Genomic DNA, 17,812 nt, shown 5'->3' on the forward strand with positions numbered 1-17,812 from the left:
ACGAGGAGCTGGGCAGGAAGGACTTCCAGCAACTGCAAACTGCTTGTTTCAAAGCCACTTCTAACAGGTTGCCTCACTTCCATGATGTCCACTTTGCTCAGATCATTTACCCTGTGTATTTTTTTAACCTCTGAGCACAGGCATTTTCTTTCCCTAGTGTATGTTAAAATTTCTTTTGGAATTACTTCCATAAAGTAATGTAGTGCTCGCTTGTGTTTCTGGATTTGTTCCTCCTGGTTTTTGTTTGTTTAGTTTTATTTGTTTTGCAGGCCAGATTTATGTCCTTAACAGAATCAGCAGATGAGGTTTTATACTCTAAGCCAGCCTTGTAGACTACCATCTAGAAACCAGCAATCAGAGTTTGCTTTGCAACTCTTTTTATCTCCTTGTTCTCCAACTCTCAGCTTAGTGGTTTGACCTTTTGCATAAGATATTTTTCATCAGCATTTGCCAAGGTTTTCTTTTTAGCAGTGCTCTGCAAGCATAGAGCACAAATGTTAACTATTTCATATTTTATTTTCTCTGTGTTCTGTTGACTGACTTTTGTGGAAGTAGATTAGTCTTTAATCTTGAGTCAAGAGGTCTGAATGCTAAGAATCATAATATGTATATATATAAATTACCTTTGCTTCATTGTTTCAAATTCCAGGAAGTATTCACATATTTCTGTGTTTTTCTGTAGGTCACATTACATTTGAATCCAATTTCATCAGTGCATATTCATCAGAAGCCTCTGGTGTTTCTTCTCAACTCTCCTTTGCCTTTGGTCTGGAAGCTAAAAACAGAAAGATTGGCACCTGGAATCCGAAGAGTTTTCTTTGTAAGTGTACACAGTCCTCTGGCCTGCTCTCTGTCATAGCTGCTTGTCACATAAGCATGGAGTTAATGGTATTCATTTGGAAAATTTTCAAACTTTAGATTAAAAAAAAAAGTTAAGAGAGGGTCAAGTTTCATTGTAGGGCTCTGGGGAACAGTTAGATGGTAGGGCAAAGCAGTTTGGAAAAAGTAGCCAATTACTTGTTATGTGAATTTAAGGAAAGGAAAGCAAAACTGCTTTTCAGAATCTGCACGTCATACAACTATTAATACTAACAGCCATTAGAGTTCAAAAAGCTGTGAGGTTATAGCAGATTGGAAGTCTGACAGTACCATAAAGCAAAAAGCCTCAGAGCTATTGGAAATATTAAGAGTGGATGTTAATTGTGTCGTCTGAGACCAAAACAAAATTTTGTATCTATTGAGCTTAATATCTCCAGCTATGGTTTATGTCTCTGATGAATTTTTGGTCTATTGAAATGACCAAGCTAAGCCCAGAATGAAGTCATTTTTATTTCTCAGAAAGACTGGAGCACTGCTTATAATGCAAGATCCAAATATTACCTAGTATTTGTAAATCATGTTCTTACAGTTTGCCAGGACATTCAAGTTTGCTATTTGTAGTGAAACAGACAAGTTGTTTGGATTAAGTTTTTAATGCATGACATCATGTCTAATCATGAGTTGTCTTTATGAAAGTTGCAGCTTTCACTATATTCAACTCTAATTGCAGAACTGAACTTGATTATTTTTAGCAGTGTCCTTATAGGGCTTAATTTTGCTCCTCCAGCACAGCTGACAGTGGTAGGCAAGATTGTTTCTGCAGCACCCAGGGGGAACTCAGCTGTGTCACTGTGCATCAGCAGGACAGGAGGATGCACTGTGGTGCAGCATTAGAACTCTGAGAAGGGACACTGCTCTCTCAGTTGACCTGGTGTGGTGGTGACATGGTGGAGGGCACCAAGAGTTCTGTCACTTGCTGGACACTACAAGCTTTCTGGAATTGTTTTTCTTTTTCCTGTCATCAAGCTGTCATATAAGAGTAGGAGTAGCCTTGATATTTTGAACTTCAAAGGACTCAGTCCTGTTTCCAGTGTATTACTGATTGGTGCAAAGAATATGGCTTTGTTTTTATCTAAGGTATTTACAATCTTAGGTTTTTCATTGCTGTTTTGGAGACTCATGACTGTTATCTTCCTGTTATGTGTCCTTAATGCAACCAGTACAGTTCTGGTCTGCTGAGGAAATGACTGAGGAACAACATGTGCAACAACAGTGTAACGAGTCCTCATTCCTCTTGTGGACAAAAGAAGCAGGATCTTTCATCATATAATAAAGCCTTGGACTTACTTCCAGTTTAGTTTTGATCTTCTCCTACAACACATCATCACTCCTATTTCCTATCAGCTAGTTTTAGTTCAGCTAGTTTGTGTTCTTCCTCTGCACCCAGGATTTTCCCTCTCCCCTTATCTTGCTCAGGGAATGGAGAGATGGCCTGCTGAGACTCCTGTATTTCTGCTCAGCTGATGGTGCTGAGCTTGCTTGGTTTGTCTCAGTGGGGTTTCAGCAGCCTGCATTAAGGCATAGGAGCAATAGGGATAAGGCATAGGAGCAATGAGGCTCTGGCTGCCAAAGCTGTACCATTAGATAAGTGTTTGCTGCAGAAAACTATTTCAGGTGCTTCTGGTTACAAGCTCAGGCTTGAAGAGGTGAGCAGCAGCAGTCATGGATCTTGCCAAGCAAGAAGTTGCCTGACCTCAAGAACTGCCATGGTGAACTTGGCCACTGATGCTGCACGGAAGGGTGTACTGTTTCTCAGGTGGGGCAGGAATACCTGGTAGGCACTGCAGGTTTGCAGCAGTGTTGGGGGGACTCAAATCAAATACCTCCTCTCACAACTCCAACTCTTAATCTCTGCTGGTCATGGTAAGGGCTGGATGCTGTGGTGCCTGGTGCCATCCTGCCAGCCTTTGATGCTGGGATAATGCTGCTGCCCATGGGACCTTGCCTTTTTGTTGCAAGGGACTGAACTGGCTCTCAATGTTAACCCATCCCTAATCCATCTGAATAGCTCGCTCTCCATAACAATTTTGGATCTCCTTAAGTGCTGTAAGAATTTGTGTAATTTTCCTTCCATCATGTTAAGGTTTCTATTTTGCTTTCCTACAAAGAGCTCAAAGAACAAGATTGCATAATGCCAGAGTACTGATCCACCTTTACCTCTCCCACTTTAGTGTCTGTCATCCATCTCACTCCTAAAGTTCACTTTGTTCTTTCCCTAAGGTGATGTTTTTGCTGTAAACATAAGCTAACTTCAGCCTCCTACCATGGATTCATCAGCCTTCCCACTTTTCATGGCCCTGTTTCTCAGGGCATCTCGGGATGATAAGCCATGAGGTTATGGGCTGAACAACTTTAAATGTGGTCACCATCTGTTGCTTTTCCACAGTTCCACTCTGCTCACAAGGACAAATACATTGTTTTCCCAAAAGCTTTCTGAAAAAACAGCACAGAATCATGTGGCACAGAAAACATGAAAAATGTGGAGGAAGTCCTGGCAGCACCTGTAGGCAAGTGCAGTATGCCAAACAGAGATCAAGGGGCTCTAGTTCTGCAGAGAGCTGTTTGCCTGTGTTGAGCTGTGCTAATTCGCATCCCCCGAGTTTGTATCCTAGGAAAGGTTGTCCTTTTCCAGAATCAGGGGTTCTTGTTTTAGGTAAGCTGTGGGGCAGAGGGATATCCTGCTTCTGCCCTAGTTGCTGAGAGGTTCCCTGCCTCTGTGCCAGAGCCTTCAGTGAGTTCCAGACAACTGACCCTAGGACTGTAAATAGCAGCTCCAAGGGCTGCAGAGTGCAAAGCATGCTTCCTTAGCCCTTGTTTAAAAATGCTTAGCTCTGTGGCTCTGACTTGTTCAGTCTCCTTAAATGTATAGCCAGAACAGAAGACTGAGTATGTTGAATCATGAAAGATTTAGAATTAGAAGAAATTTATCTAGTGCCCATGAATTCCATGGCAAGCATACCACAGGAGTGTCATAACTATTGTGTCTGTCTCTATGGAAGCCTCAGGCAAGATACTAGTTGACTTTCCAGCTTTTCCTTCCAACTTTCCAAACAATACATTCATTCACCATTTTATTAATATACTGTATGTAAAGTATGAATTGCAATGACTTTCATTGATTAAATCCTTGTTAGAGTGGTAGGTAGTGTAAAGAAATTTAAATGACAACTTCTGGGACTTGCTGCTGATAAAGACCACACTGCTAGAGCCAGATCCAAGTTTGTAGTGAAATGATCATGGAACCATTAGTAAAGTCCTAACTCTTTATTTCTTTTTAATATTAGCTCTTTTTTTCCTTGTAAAGTATCATAATAAAGTTCTCAAACTGTTACAGGGACGTGTGCTTTGAGTAAGTAAGTAACTAAATAAAAATTAAAAATTAATTGTATTATAAGTTGCAAGGTTATTTCTAACAAAGTTGTCTCCAGGATATGAGCAGATGATGAACTGGATCACAAGTGCTGCTAGCACTGTACAGGTGGAGAAACCAAGGCACACTGAGCTTGAATGATGATTGTACTGGAGAAGAGGCTAGAGTTAGTGCTGTGTGTTCTCAGTGGCCTCATCAGCAAAATGGTGTGTTTCCTTCATTCTGTGAATTTATTGTTTGAGTTTCCATTAAAGCTGCCCCAGGGAAGGATGAAAAGATTTAAAGCTTGTATCAGCACATATCCAAAAACCTGGGAAAATACAGTACTACTGAGTAGGGCTGGAGTTTAACTTCTTATCACATAGTTTGAGCATAGATTTTTTGCCTTCAGCCTGGTCCTCCATCAGTTAAGAAGCTTAAAATGAATGTGAGAGAAAATCCAGGCTTTGGGTGCATGGTTGTAGTATGGGGGAAGCACACATTACCTTCTTAGTAAACATTTTTTCAGTGAGGACATGTAGATTTGGTGTACATGTGTGGTTTTGCATTTATTTCTATCATGTAATGCACAGTTTCACTCAGTGATTTATGTGCTCTATCTTCATAGAAACAACTCATGGTTTCATTTTCACAAAATGCCTACTGGTGGCTAAACTCACAGTGGAATAAATTGTCATTAAAATTAGGTAGCGTGCCCAGATAAACCAAAGCTTTTATTGGGTTAGCATCAGAATTTCTTTAATGAAGAGTTTTTTCCAAAGTGGCACTGAATGGAAGCACAGTGATTCTCTCAGAGTGACAGTACTTTGAGGGAAGCCTTCATGACAGGGCATGGCTGCTAAGGGCAGTTGTGCTTCACTATTCTGTTTCCTGTGTTGTCATTTTGCTTCTCGGGGTGCTTCCCCATCTATAAATCACAAAGAACACTAGTGAGTAGTCTTAAGAGAAAATCTGGGCATCTTGATATAAACCTGACAAAAATTTTCTGTGTGTGCACGAGAAAGAGAAAAGAATATATGGTGTCTGCCTAGTGTGGTGTTAACAATACATTTAGCATGGACAGGTTATTTTCAGACTCTGCATGAGTTGCTGTATATTGATGGGTGAAGTAGGTGATGCTGTGAAATTATTGTAATTCTAGTAAAATAAGCTTGGAGTTTATTTTCATTGTGTTAAAAATAAATGTACCTTAGTATCATGGCATTTCAGTCCAAAAATACCTGAAATGGGTTAGTGCATGGACTGCCTGGCCTAAGTAACTGTAAATCATCACTTCAGTTCCTGGTGCATGTAGTCATATTGGTCTGGTTTTATATTTGTACATGTCACAGAAATACAACAATTTGGGAATTGGGCCCTTTCTGTTCAAGTGTTTTTGGGCTCATCCCTCTCAAGAGCGTTGCATGGGTTGGAAGCTCTGTTCAGTTCAGCAAGGGGAATGCTTCTCATCTGTGCTACATTTAATTTTTTTCCTCTGCGGGGAATAAATGCCAAAATTGCATTATAAAGGGGAGGGGGAGAGGAAGTTGAAGGACATGTTCACAGGTGATCAGACTGGTTAGATTATGACATCACAGTTTTATGTATACTAGACAACTACTGTAGAAACTGCTTTTACCTGTGATCTTGGTGCAAGTCAGTATTGCAGAAAAACATTACCAGACCTCTTCCACCAGCCCACTTTTAGGTTTTCATACAGCAAAATAGTTTCCTTCCTTCCCATCAAGTCGTCATTTCTCTCCTTCCCTAAAGCTAGTTTATTGCGAACATGTCTTGGCAGAAAACCAGAAGTTTTATGAAACTGCACAGAAAGGTTTTATAGGTGCTACTCAGAAAGTAATTTTTTTTCTTTATATTTGGTAGCTTTTTCAATTGCTTTTATAGCCTAGGAATGTCTTTACTCAGCAAGTGAAAGTAGTGAGAATTAAATCAATGAAAAAAGATCCCAATCCTTTGTGATTTCCTGTTAGAAAAGATCCAAACCCCCCTTAAATATCTACATATGTGATTTTATATAATGTGTGATTTAAGAAGTGATGCTTCAGCTTTTTCTCTGAGTTAGTTATTCAGGCAATTGAATGAGTAAAAGTTATTGATAAGAAAACACTTATGCAAACAAATAACCTTCCTTGCAAGAGCTAGGAGTGAGTGTGGGTTAAGGTACTGAAATGGAGGAAGCCAGAGCAGTAATGATAAATACAAAACCAGATCACTTGCTCTTGGTTTGAGATTTGAAAAGATAAAAGCTTTAAAGAAGATGAAGTGATAGAATTAAGAGTTTAATTATTAGTAATTTTTGTATTTCTAAGAAAAAAAATCCATGTTCTTATTGCTTTAGCCAATTGCTGATTTATTCCTCTCACTTCATGAAAATATGGTTCACAAATTTTGGGTCACTGCCACCAAACCACAGGCTGTTCTATGGTTTGCACTAGGTTTGGATGACTGACAAAACTCACTGAAAAACAAGTGCTATTTGTTTTCCTGTGCCTAGTATTTAACGGGAAATCAGGAGGCTAAATTTCCAATCACTGGTTAAACAGACCCAGATGTGAGCAGAGTGCTCTGCTAGGAGAAGAGTGAGGAAGGATAGGAAATGCATGACTAGTGATAAATTTGGTATAAATAGTGACCTTTCACTATTCAAAGTAAAAGCATAGATTTTCAGTGTTGTGTAACAGTGTGAAGAGGAATTTAAAAGGAGCTTTACATTACTGTAGAATCCTGAGTTTGCTTTTTTTTTAAGAAGTCTTCATCGTTCTTCTACTCAGGAGCTGGAAATAATCCTGTAGTTGCCCTTTTCCACTTGGAAAAGTTCATATTCTCCCTTTTCATCCCCACACTGTTTCCTTGCCTTTGAAAAAATGTGAAAATTAAATTTTGTGCCAAATTAAAAGCAGTGTTTAGTAAACAGTAACTCTTACTATGCTTTTCACAATGGTAAATTTCCCTGTAGACTTTGTCTCCTGGCATGTTTCAACCCTGGCAAAATACTGCTTTTCTAAAGTCTATATAAATGGGTTATTCTCAGAAATATTAGGGGGACCTCAGGCTACCTGGGGTGGTGATTCTTGTGAAAAGAGCAGAAGGATTTGGTCAGCAGTAGGAATGGCAGAAAATGACAGAGTAGTAAATAGATGCTTGAAAATAATGCATGTAAAAGGAGTTTAAGAGTACAATAACCCTAGTAAGGCATCTTTAAATATCCAGGGGGTTGAGGTTTTTTGGTTTTTTGGTTTTTTTTTTCCAAAGCTTCATTCAGGAAGACATTGCAGAAGAGAGTTGCTATTTCTGGCTTAGGAAGCAAGATGGAGTACATGAAATGAATATGCAGAGTATAGTAAAAACATTCTGTATGTGTGATGTCCCAAAATAGGGAAATTTTATGATCTATAGCTACCCTCTGCTTTCACTGTAATCACTTCAGCTTGGGCAGAAATATTTCAAGAAAACCAAATTGCCAGTAAATTTCCACAGGAAACCAGGCAGGTCCTTGTGCCTTAGATTCTTCTTTCTCGAGACTTCAAAGGCTGGTGTTTTTTTGGGGAGCTTGGTTTGCTGAGAGTGTCACAGAGTTCATACTAGATCCCATGTGATTTAAGACAACTTTCAGAACTCAACCTTTATTGTGTGGTGTTTGTTTCAGCTGTGTGAGTGGGCTGTCTCTGTGGGTCATTGTTCCAACCAGAACTCGTGTTAGGAGTGTGGATAGGCCAGATCTGATGATGCTGCCTCTTGTATCTCCTGCTGATCTTTCTCATTGCTGCCTCTGACTGCTCCTAAGCATTCCTCCTCCTCCTCCTGGTCCCTCTAGGAGCCCAGCACCATCACTTTCAGACCAAGACAGCTGCTAGTCAGGAAGATGTGGACTTTAAGTTAATCCAGCCTTCAAGAGCGAGGAAACAAAGACTGTTTGGGCATTTAGTGGTTGAGGTGTATTCCCAAACCAGTCTTGCAGGAGGCTGAAGGACCTGGAACAGGCACCTGGGAGTCTTTTTTCTTCTGTATGGTCATGGCTCCTTCCTTTCTTTGCTTGCTTCAGTAAACAGGGGGTTTAGCCAGTGGAAGTTTACAGAAGCAGGCAATGGATTTTGGCAGACTACTGGTGTTAGTGATGTGGAGATAATAAATCACAACAGGTTGTTACTGAGTCACTGATTCCAGTGGAAACTATAGCTGCAGTTGCATAGATAGGCTTTAATTCTCCTCTCACTTCTTCCACTGAATTGCCTCTAAATTGAAACAGAATCCCTGGAAAAGCTTCTGCTGCCTTATTTTGCTCATATCAAACAAGTGTTATGTTGAGTCTATTAAGATGTTGTTAAATTAAGTGGGCAGTTACCTGTGTGCAATTAATAAACTCCTGCTGAGCCTTAAACCTTGGTACCAGATTTCCCCTTTCCACAGATTTTCTTGTTTGTTTCTTTATCATTCTAGTAACTGTTCCTTAGGCATTTTGAAATTTCCACTTGATTTGACACAGATTCAGCTTTGGTAGAAAATCCCAGGATCTTCTTCCTACATATATAAAGATTCAAAGATGTGCAGGAGTCTGCTCTCTGATCTTGTAAGGTTCTGCTTTCATCCTTAGAAAACATTGAACAGCATTAATTATATAAGGATCTTTGGTAGCTGCAAAACTGAGTATCTCCCAGGAAGTTGAATTAAAATCTAAAATGTATTTAAGATAGTGCTCCTCATGTGTATGTTTTCAAAAATGTGAGAACTTCAAGTGGAATTTTATGATGACTGCATGTCATCAGAGACACTAAAGAGCACTAAAATGAAACATTTTGTCATTGCCTGAAACCATCACACCTCTGTGGCTGTAAGGACTATGCAAATTTGATAGGTGATTCACAAGTGTGGCATGTAATTTCAAAAGCAGCATGTTTCTTATTCACTTGAAGAGAATTGTTCTTTTGATGATTCGAGTATGTTGTATATGGGTTTATGAACAACAAAAGATGCATTTTTGAGTTTTGGAATACCTGATATTTCTCCATCTGTGGCTTTATTTTTCTCTGTAAGAGGATGAAATTACGTCAAAGTACAATATCAATAAACACCAGCTGACTCTGATCTCCCTGTAGGCTGCTCCAGTAGTTGGTTCAAATATTCTCATTTTATTCTGAGCAGATACACTCCTCTCCTACATGTTCTACACAGGTCTGATGCTGTACAGCTCAGATACAAATATGAAGGATGCTGCTTCTTTTCCTCCTGGTACATTTACCTCCATCATGGCTTTAGGTGTGATCAGGTGGTCCCTGTGCTGGCAGGCCCTGGATGGGTAGTGGTGTAGCTGTTGTGAGAGGAGGGATTGGTTCATGCTGGCTGGCTGTGCACACTTACCTTTATATCCTGAGTCATGGCCCAGAGGTGCCCAGCTCTCTCTCAAGGCTGAATTATGAACTTGCTTCCTACTTGGGAGTTCTGAATTATAACGGTGTTAAATACTTAAAATGTTATAAGGCAAAGTAAATATCCCCTTGGATCAGATTCAAAGAAAGAAATAAGGCAATAAATGTTTAAAGGGAGAGAAGGAAATAGGTAAAATAAGAAACAGAATATGCAATTTTGTGTGTGCAGTATTCACACTCACCACTGCATGTATTTGAGATGACTCAGGTTTGGTTCTGAGAGTTGTTCCCTCTGGGGAATAGTAACCGATGACATTTGGCACTTCTTCCAGGTAACTGATGTCCTGAACTGCCATGGCAGCCTTGCAAGGGCAGTTTTATTCAGACTGGGAACTTTTCTTAAGGGATGTATGAAGGCTGTTTTAGTTTTTTGCCCCAGCATGAGGGGATGTATGTTTCCTTGATTTGGTATGGTGCAGAGAAAATTTCAAGCCCTGTTTTCCCCAATGGTCAGCAGGGTAGTAGTGTATGCAACCAAAATATGTTCTAAAATATGTTTTGTTCTTTGATGCAATACTCAGGTTTTGGTAGCATATTTTCAATATCCTATGCTTGATCCTCATTTCCTCTGAGGAACAGCCCTCTGAACTGTGGTGCTTGCTGTGGTTTGTGGCTATGGCCAGTATCTTACGGTCTTGCAAACAGATTTTCCATGTCCAGCTTCTTCATTTAGTCTCAGAAAAGTGACAGGACATATAGGTTTACTCAACAGCAGAGGATGTTTCCAGTGCAGTTCCTTTTCATGTCCTCACAACAACTGGAAGAAATAGAGCTGGGGCACTTTTTCCACTCTGCAACCTCAGAAAGTAACCACTAAAGGAGCTGAAGGGAGGAGATAAGAGTGTCTGTGGCAGCAGTCTCTTAATCACTCAATCAGTGCCTAATTAGTGCTCAGATAAAAATTGGTTGGTTCCCAAATATTTAAAACGTTATTAGGCTTTAATGCTTTGCATTATCCTAAACATGTTAGATTTGCTTTTGATTTGTTCTGAAGAGTAAATAGTTAATGTTCAAGGCAGGTGTTGAAACAGTGATGGTTGCCTTTTTTGGAAGGGTCTGTTGAATTCTTTCCAGAACAAATAACGTGCTTGGCTCACTTAACCTTGCCTTAGGTCTGTGTAGTAAAAATCCCAACATTGGCAAGCACAGCAGAACTCTGCAGTCCTTTCTAAAACCTGGTTAGTGGAACCAGGATTTCAAATAGACTTTAGTAGGTGATTGAAAAAAGTAAATATGATAAGCTTCATGTTTGTTTCAAGATGTTTACTGGATGATCACTTAGTGAGGATGCTTGTGCCAGACTTTTAGTTGCTCTGCTTTCTGTCTGTCGGTTCCTCCCTTGAAGCACGTGGCCACTTTGATAGGATCTGTCCCTCAGGAAGACATTTGTCATGCTGCAGGATGATGAAAAAGGTTTTCAAGTTTTAATTAGTAATAAATGAAAAACCAAGTGTATTCTGAGGAAGACAGCTGTTGTGTTAGCATGCATTTAACTATCTCAAATGAAAAATACAGCAAAAATGTATTATTGTAAAGTAATCAATTTCTTTGATTGTTATTTAGAAGGAATAATATTTTTTCTCATGCTGTCTTGAAATGTTTAAAAAGACACACTGATGCTGCTTTACCCTGGTATTGACCATAAAAAAAATTGGAAACAATGTGCAAATGAAAACCAACTACTACTCTTACTGGATAAACTGTCTCTGAGGGTGGAATGCCAGTATCTATTCAAATTCAATATTCCTGCAAAATAATCACTGATTAAGTCCTTAAATCCTGTGAATTTTGTGCATGGGAGATTTTTCTAGTTAGGCCAAAGCTCTATGAAAATGTCCCACATGTCTCTGATATAAAAGTGCACAATCTGGCATGTGCTGTGTCAGTGCCATCCTCTAAGACTGTACACTTGGAATTTACACAGAATTTGATATGTTAGGAGCATTGTAGAGATGCTCCATTAAATCAGCCCATGGCATAGGTGCTTCTAGGTGGTGAAAATGCAAAGTGGAAATAGACCATAATCACCTTCAGTCACTGCATTTGGGTATGAGAGGTCACATCACTTAAACATGCTATGTGTCTGCATGGATAAATGTACCACATTAAAATGTGTTTTTATTCCCATCAGGTGTCTGTAGGTTCCGTTGTTCAGTTTGAGAAGGGAAACTTCTCCTTGTCAGCAGAAACAGAAGAAAAGTTTTTTCCTGAGAAAAATGAACATCTGCTACAGTGGGCCCAGAAGGAATATGGAGCAGTAACGTCTTTCACTGAACTTAAAATATCAAGAAACATCTACATTAAAGTAGGAGAAGGTAAACCAGAACAAAACCAACTGAATTCATAGACACTTTCAGATACTGAGAATATGTTGCTTATATTTCACTTATTTTAATTTTTAAACATATGAAGGGGGAAGCAGAGAAATAAGGGCAAGCCTCAAGTCTAAGACCAGACCTTGGGTTTAGGAAACTTTTAATGGATTGTGGTGCCATCACTTTATGCTCATAAATGTGGATGCAATTGCTCGGAATCTTACAAAAGTCAAACTTTGCCTTTTTTTGCCTTTTAAACAGTATCAGCTACTCATGGTGATTGTTTGGGTACGTTCATCTTGAAGTAGGGGGAAATTTCTAGAAGGACCTGAGTTACATTATTTTTTCATTATTTGCTTGTATAAGGATCCAGGCTTCTTTGGGCACAGAATTATTGCCTTCCTCACCAAACTAAGTTACCTTAGTCTGTACTGACATATTTTCATCCCAAGGAGACAGATTTCCTGTCCCTCTGAGCCACATGCCAGATTCTTCAGGTGGCCTAGTGCAGATGGGAGAGGACCCCAGCTCCTTGGGGACTGCACACAGGCCTGTACTGGGGTGGGGCTCAAGCTGTAGCTCCATAGCTGAGCAGTGTTGGCACAACATAACTGTGTGATCCTCTGCAGGAATATCTACAGAAACTCCCAAACAGCTGAACTAGTTGGTTACAGGCAAGAAAAAACCAACAAAAAGCCTTCAGTGGACAAAGCATTCTTTCCTAACCACATGTATCTGATAATTTGATTTCCTGACATAGGAGGTTTACCCCCCAAAATCAGAATATGCCTGAGTTAGTTTTATCCAAATCCTGCCAAATTTGTAGAGGATTCCCTTGTGTGGGTTTTTTTTTTTTTTTTTGGCTCTACTTGGCACTAGTTGTGGATTCTAATGCCAGAAAATCATTCAGAAATATATTTCTTACCTTATTAAAATACTCTTGAAACATATACATGGGAGTAGTGGTCTCTGCATTGTGGAGACAAATATTTAATGAGATATGTTGAAAAAACCAGATAAAATTTTGTTTGTTGATTTGCATGTCTCCAGTCAAACCAGGAGGCTAAAGAGGAGAGTTTTGCATCATCTTTAGAATGCACTAAAACACAATTTAATTAGGAGCAAGTACCCAAAATGGAACTTGGCAGGCAACCAAAACAGACAGTTTCTGAGAAGGCTCCTACAAACCAGCTCAGCTGTAATTGTTTGATTTTGATTTAAATTCTTGGCAGAAGGGAACATGTGTGTATGTGGGGGGGTTATGCATGTGCTCAGGGGTGGGGACAGGGTCCGTTCTTGAACTGCAGAGTCATGTGAGGAGTTCTGTGAAAACCACGTGGGATGTGCTCCTGGTTTGCTTCTCTGCAGAGTAAACAATGGAATCACTGGATTTCACAAACCACAGCATGCAGTGACGTACAATGTAGGCTTTTCATGCAAAACTTACACTCTCATGAGATTTAGTAAGGTACCCTCAGCTGACAGGCTGTGAATCACTGCTGAAATTGCTCATAATCTATAGGTGGTCACACAAAGCAGTTCCTGGCTGTGTGACTGATACAGAATTTGAGGGCTGTATTCATATAATTGTCTACATTTCAGCTTCACTCAAGTTAGACAAATATGAAACTGGAAGATGTTACATTTTAAAAATGTAGGCTGTCGCTGAATACAGAAAACAGAAAATGCAAGCCAAAGGACAGAAAGATCTGAAGAAGGCTGATCTTTCATAGAATAAAACTGCTTCTGATGCCATGGGTCTCTTAAGTCACTTTTGAAATTGCAAATGAAAGGCAGCTGAGAGCACTAGCAAACTGGATCAGGGCCAAGTGCATCTGAATCCTGTTGATTCTAAAGAGTGGCTGATCAAATACTGCAGGGATGGTGATCACAGCAAGAATTTTAAGGGACCGGAATGGGGGTGTGGAGGAAGAGGGCACAAGAAGTGGAGTTCTTGTTCTTGCCTTGGTTTGTGCAATGGAGGAGAGGGCAGAGTGGCTGCTGTGATAATCACTGTCAGATTCTAGAAGGCAGGACTGCTCACGATGACAGTGCTCTTGGTATGTGTTTTACAGCAGAAGTCAGTTTAATTCCTCATGGTTCAGTAAGACATGATTGAGCAAGTCAGGAAGTCCTATCAGTTAGCTAAATGTTACCTAATGCATCTAGCATCACCAGTACATCCAGGGCAAATGTGCTAGCCTGAAGGGACCCTAATTTCAACACATTTCTTACCTAAATAATAAAAAAATTAGTTTTAACAGTAGCTAAATCAGAAAATGTACAGTTTATTTACAGACAGTAACACTGTGCTTCTGTCCTGGCAGAAGCTGAAACATCATTCCCGACTCTGAATTTATAGCCAGTGCACATATCCTGCATGCCATGCTTGCTTGGTTTAAAGCTGGCACATGGTCCCATCGTGTCTGGCTTAGCTGTGTGTCCTGCTGCAGAATGAGCACTGCCTAGAGTTTGCATCCTCCCTCCTGAGACCCCTGTAGCCCTTCCCTGATCCCATTTCTATCCTGCCATTAAATGCCAGCCAAGGTTCTGATCTCTGTTGTGCTAAGGGCTAGCAAACTGTGAAATACACATAAATAAGCCCTACCATCAGGGTGCCCAAGGAAAATTCCAAACACCTTGCTTATGCCCAGATCAGATTTTGAAAGGCAAGCTCTCCTTAGATGGGATTTTTATTGCTGAATCCAACTGCTGCTGCCCAGGGTGCCTGTCTTGGGAAGAGACACTTGATTAACAGTGCTCATTCACACAAAAACCTCCTCAGGGTGATGTTAAGCTTGGATATTCAACTTCAGCCATGAACCTGTGGATGGCACCTAATTTGTGCAGAACAGAGCAGACAGTGTCTGTCCTCATCAGTAAAAACAAGTGCTTCACACAGAAGGGACAGATCCTGGTGTGCAGTGCTGTGTGTCCATCCAGCCTGCCTGGCGCTCACTGATGGAAGGTGGCTGCTGGTCACTGCTCACCGCTCTGCTGCCTTTGGCCAGCAGGGCCCCCTGGCACCCCAGCTGCTGGCCAGAGACCCTCTGCTGAGGGGGTTCCTGCAAACCCCACGTCTGATTCCCTGTTGGGAGTCTGGGGAGATTAGAGAGGCACAGAATCCATAAACTGACTGTTTGTTGGCTGGTTTGGTATGTTTTTAATTGATTACAGACACCTGCAGTCCCATTCCAAAGTATGTAGACAGCCCTGAAACTAACAAAGAGGAGATGTGTAGTGAGCAGAGAAAGCTGGAATGGATCCCCTTTTCTTTTCTGCTCCAGCCCAGTTTTGGTAACTGATGTGGATGGGATTAAGTTCATTCTAGTGTGCATGTCAAGTAGCCCATGATAGAGTTGAAATCTGCTGCAGAGGAAAAGCTTGCTATCGAGTGGGGGCCCAGGCTGGGGACTCTCTGTGCTTCTGGCAGCAAGAGCAGCACTTCTGGAGAGCTCCAGAGACGCCTCATGGAAGTGCCGGGAGCAAGAACTGAGTTGTTTGCGATGGCAAATGATAGCACGTGTGGTAATGACCCACAAACTGCTCCAGAACTGGTGTTTTATGGCCTGAATCGTGTTGTACAGCAGTTAAGAAGAAAATCCCTACTGTCTCTGTGTGTGTATATATATAGATATATTTAAAAATTTAAGCTCAGCATAGACCATTTGGGATCATTTTCCATTCTGTGCTGTTGTGGGAGGAGCTGACAGAACTGCAGCTGCATTCAAGGCTAATCTGGCAGGGCACACACCAGATGTTAGAGAAGTGCTTTGCCTGGGGAGTATGAATAGTCACAGCCTTATACAGCTTTAGTAACTTCTGTAGGGGACACAACAGGGTTAATATTCAAAGGCTGCTTTGTGTAAGATCAGGAGAAGAAACTCCCCTGATTGTTTCTGCAGAGACCAGGGTCACAGGAGTCTCTGGTCTTCCTGCAGAGCTGGGTAGCATGCACAAATGCCCTTCAGAGGTGACATTTCAGTTCTCATTTAGAGAGTGCATGGCCTCAGAATAGCTCATAAGAGTTTCTTCACAGTTTTTTGTTCACAATGCATGCTAGTTGATTTATTTTATTTTGGTTTTTTGGGTTTTTTTTTGTATCCTGCTACTGACCTTAATAGGAAAAGTCCTTCTTGTACAGCAATGGTCAAAGACCCAGGCATGTGGAATTGTATTCTTACAGTACTTCAAGTACTTGAACATGGTACTTGGTCCTTCTGTGTATTATGAAAATTCATAGGTCAAGCTATCTCAGAAAGGCAAAGTGCTCCTGATTTTCAGTAGAAATAGTGTTTCTTGGGCTAAAGTAATAGAGGCTGTGCATGAGAATTTCATATGAAGTGACTTTTTTAATGGTTTGCATTTTACACTAGTGGCTCTTCACCCAGAGGGTGTTTGAGTGCTGGGACAGGCTCCCCAGGGCAGGGGTCACAGCAGCAGCCTGGCAGAGGTCAAGAAGCCTTTGGACAATGCTCTGACACAGGGTGTGGCTCTTGGGGATGGTCCTGTGCAGGGCCAGGAGTTGGACTCCATGACCCTTGTGCATCTCTTGCAGCTCAGCACATCCTGGGGTTCTGTAATGCTCATATTCAGCTTTTTGGTTAAAACCAAAAGAGATTGAATAGCTATGCTAGAATTTCGTTATTTCAGCTATGTGTATTGTGATCAGTTTCTTAATATCAACAGCTGACTCTATAATTTTTTCATGCTTTTAATTTTCCATGTGCAAGACAAATGCAATATTTGTTGCTTTCTAGACAACACTGACTCCAACTACACAATATATAGTAAATATATTAAGTAAGGAAATGGAAAGTACTTTCTGTAGTATTTAAAGCGTGGTAGGTTTATCATAACAACAATAAAATATTTTCCACAGGGAGAAGGAGTTGATTCCAAAAGTTATCTCTGAGTAAATTGCAATAGAAAGAAATCTCTTGTAAAGATGCAAGGAGCAAATCAAATGTATTTTACTAATTTTGACAAGTTTTTCACATTTTTCTTCAGAATTGTTTTCACACTTTTCTTACAGGGGTTTTCTTTTACTATGTGTTTAAATCCATAAATAATAACTATTAGAAAGTTGATGTATTGGTGCAACAGTAATCTCCTTTTCAATATGATGATTTGTCATATGTGCTTGTAACAGATGTTAGAGACACCTTTAAGAAATATAGTGGACACTGAAGTGTACGTGGGATGTGCATACATCGAAGCTGCCATCTGTGGTTAAAGGTCCCTCTGCTTGCTTTTTTTTCCCCTCCAGATCAAGTTTTTCCTCCCTCGTGTAACATAAAGAAGAATTTTCTCTCTTTGAATTACCTTGCGGGATACCTGCAGCCAAAACCAGCAGAGGGGTGCCTCATGTCTAACTTAGTCCAGGAAAGAGAAGTTCATATCATTGAACTAAGTACTCCAAATTCCAATCCTAACAGGTAAAGTATCATCTAAATAGACTAAAACTGTTTGAAGTAATAGCTAAAAACTTCACTTGTCTTATAAAAATCAACTGAAAGCAGCCATTTCATCCTTAAAGAAAAGCTTGAGCTTTAATACTTTACTTTAAATAGAAATTGGTTCTTCAGTATGTAAAGATTTTAATTCTGCTGCATAATCACAGGATTTTTCTGGACAAGACTGCAAAGCACAGCTTTTATGGACTGTATACTGCTCCCCTTCTTCCTCAATCAATCACATTTTTCCAAGGATAAGGTGAATAAGGGAATATGAGTAAGGGCAGTATCTGACAGAGAGGTTTTAAGGTTAGACCACTGTGTGAGGAGGTGAGACAGAGGTAGAAAGTAATCCTGACTTGTCACAGG

The 17,812-nt window shown here is 40.3% G+C and overlaps 1 protein-coding gene across 1 annotated transcript in view; it reads left to right on the forward strand.

Moving 5' to 3' along the window:
- TGFBR3 (transforming growth factor beta receptor 3) overlaps positions 1-17,812 on the forward strand; it is a 108,947-nt gene that overhangs the window by 59,991 nt on the left and 31,144 nt on the right. The window contains exons 4-6 of the mRNA XM_058809047.1: positions 683-820; positions 11,804-11,987; positions 17,257-17,425. Coding sequence (XP_058665030.1) covers positions 683-820; positions 11,804-11,987; positions 17,257-17,425 — 491 coding nt within the window. The remainder of the gene's footprint in view (positions 1-682; positions 821-11,803; positions 11,988-17,256; positions 17,426-17,812) is intronic.

Source organism: Ammospiza caudacuta, chromosome 7, assembly GCF_027887145.1.
Source record: "Ammospiza caudacuta isolate bAmmCau1 chromosome 7, bAmmCau1.pri, whole genome shotgun sequence".
NCBI classification, from domain to species: Eukaryota; Metazoa; Chordata; class Aves; order Passeriformes; family Passerellidae; genus Ammospiza; species Ammospiza caudacuta.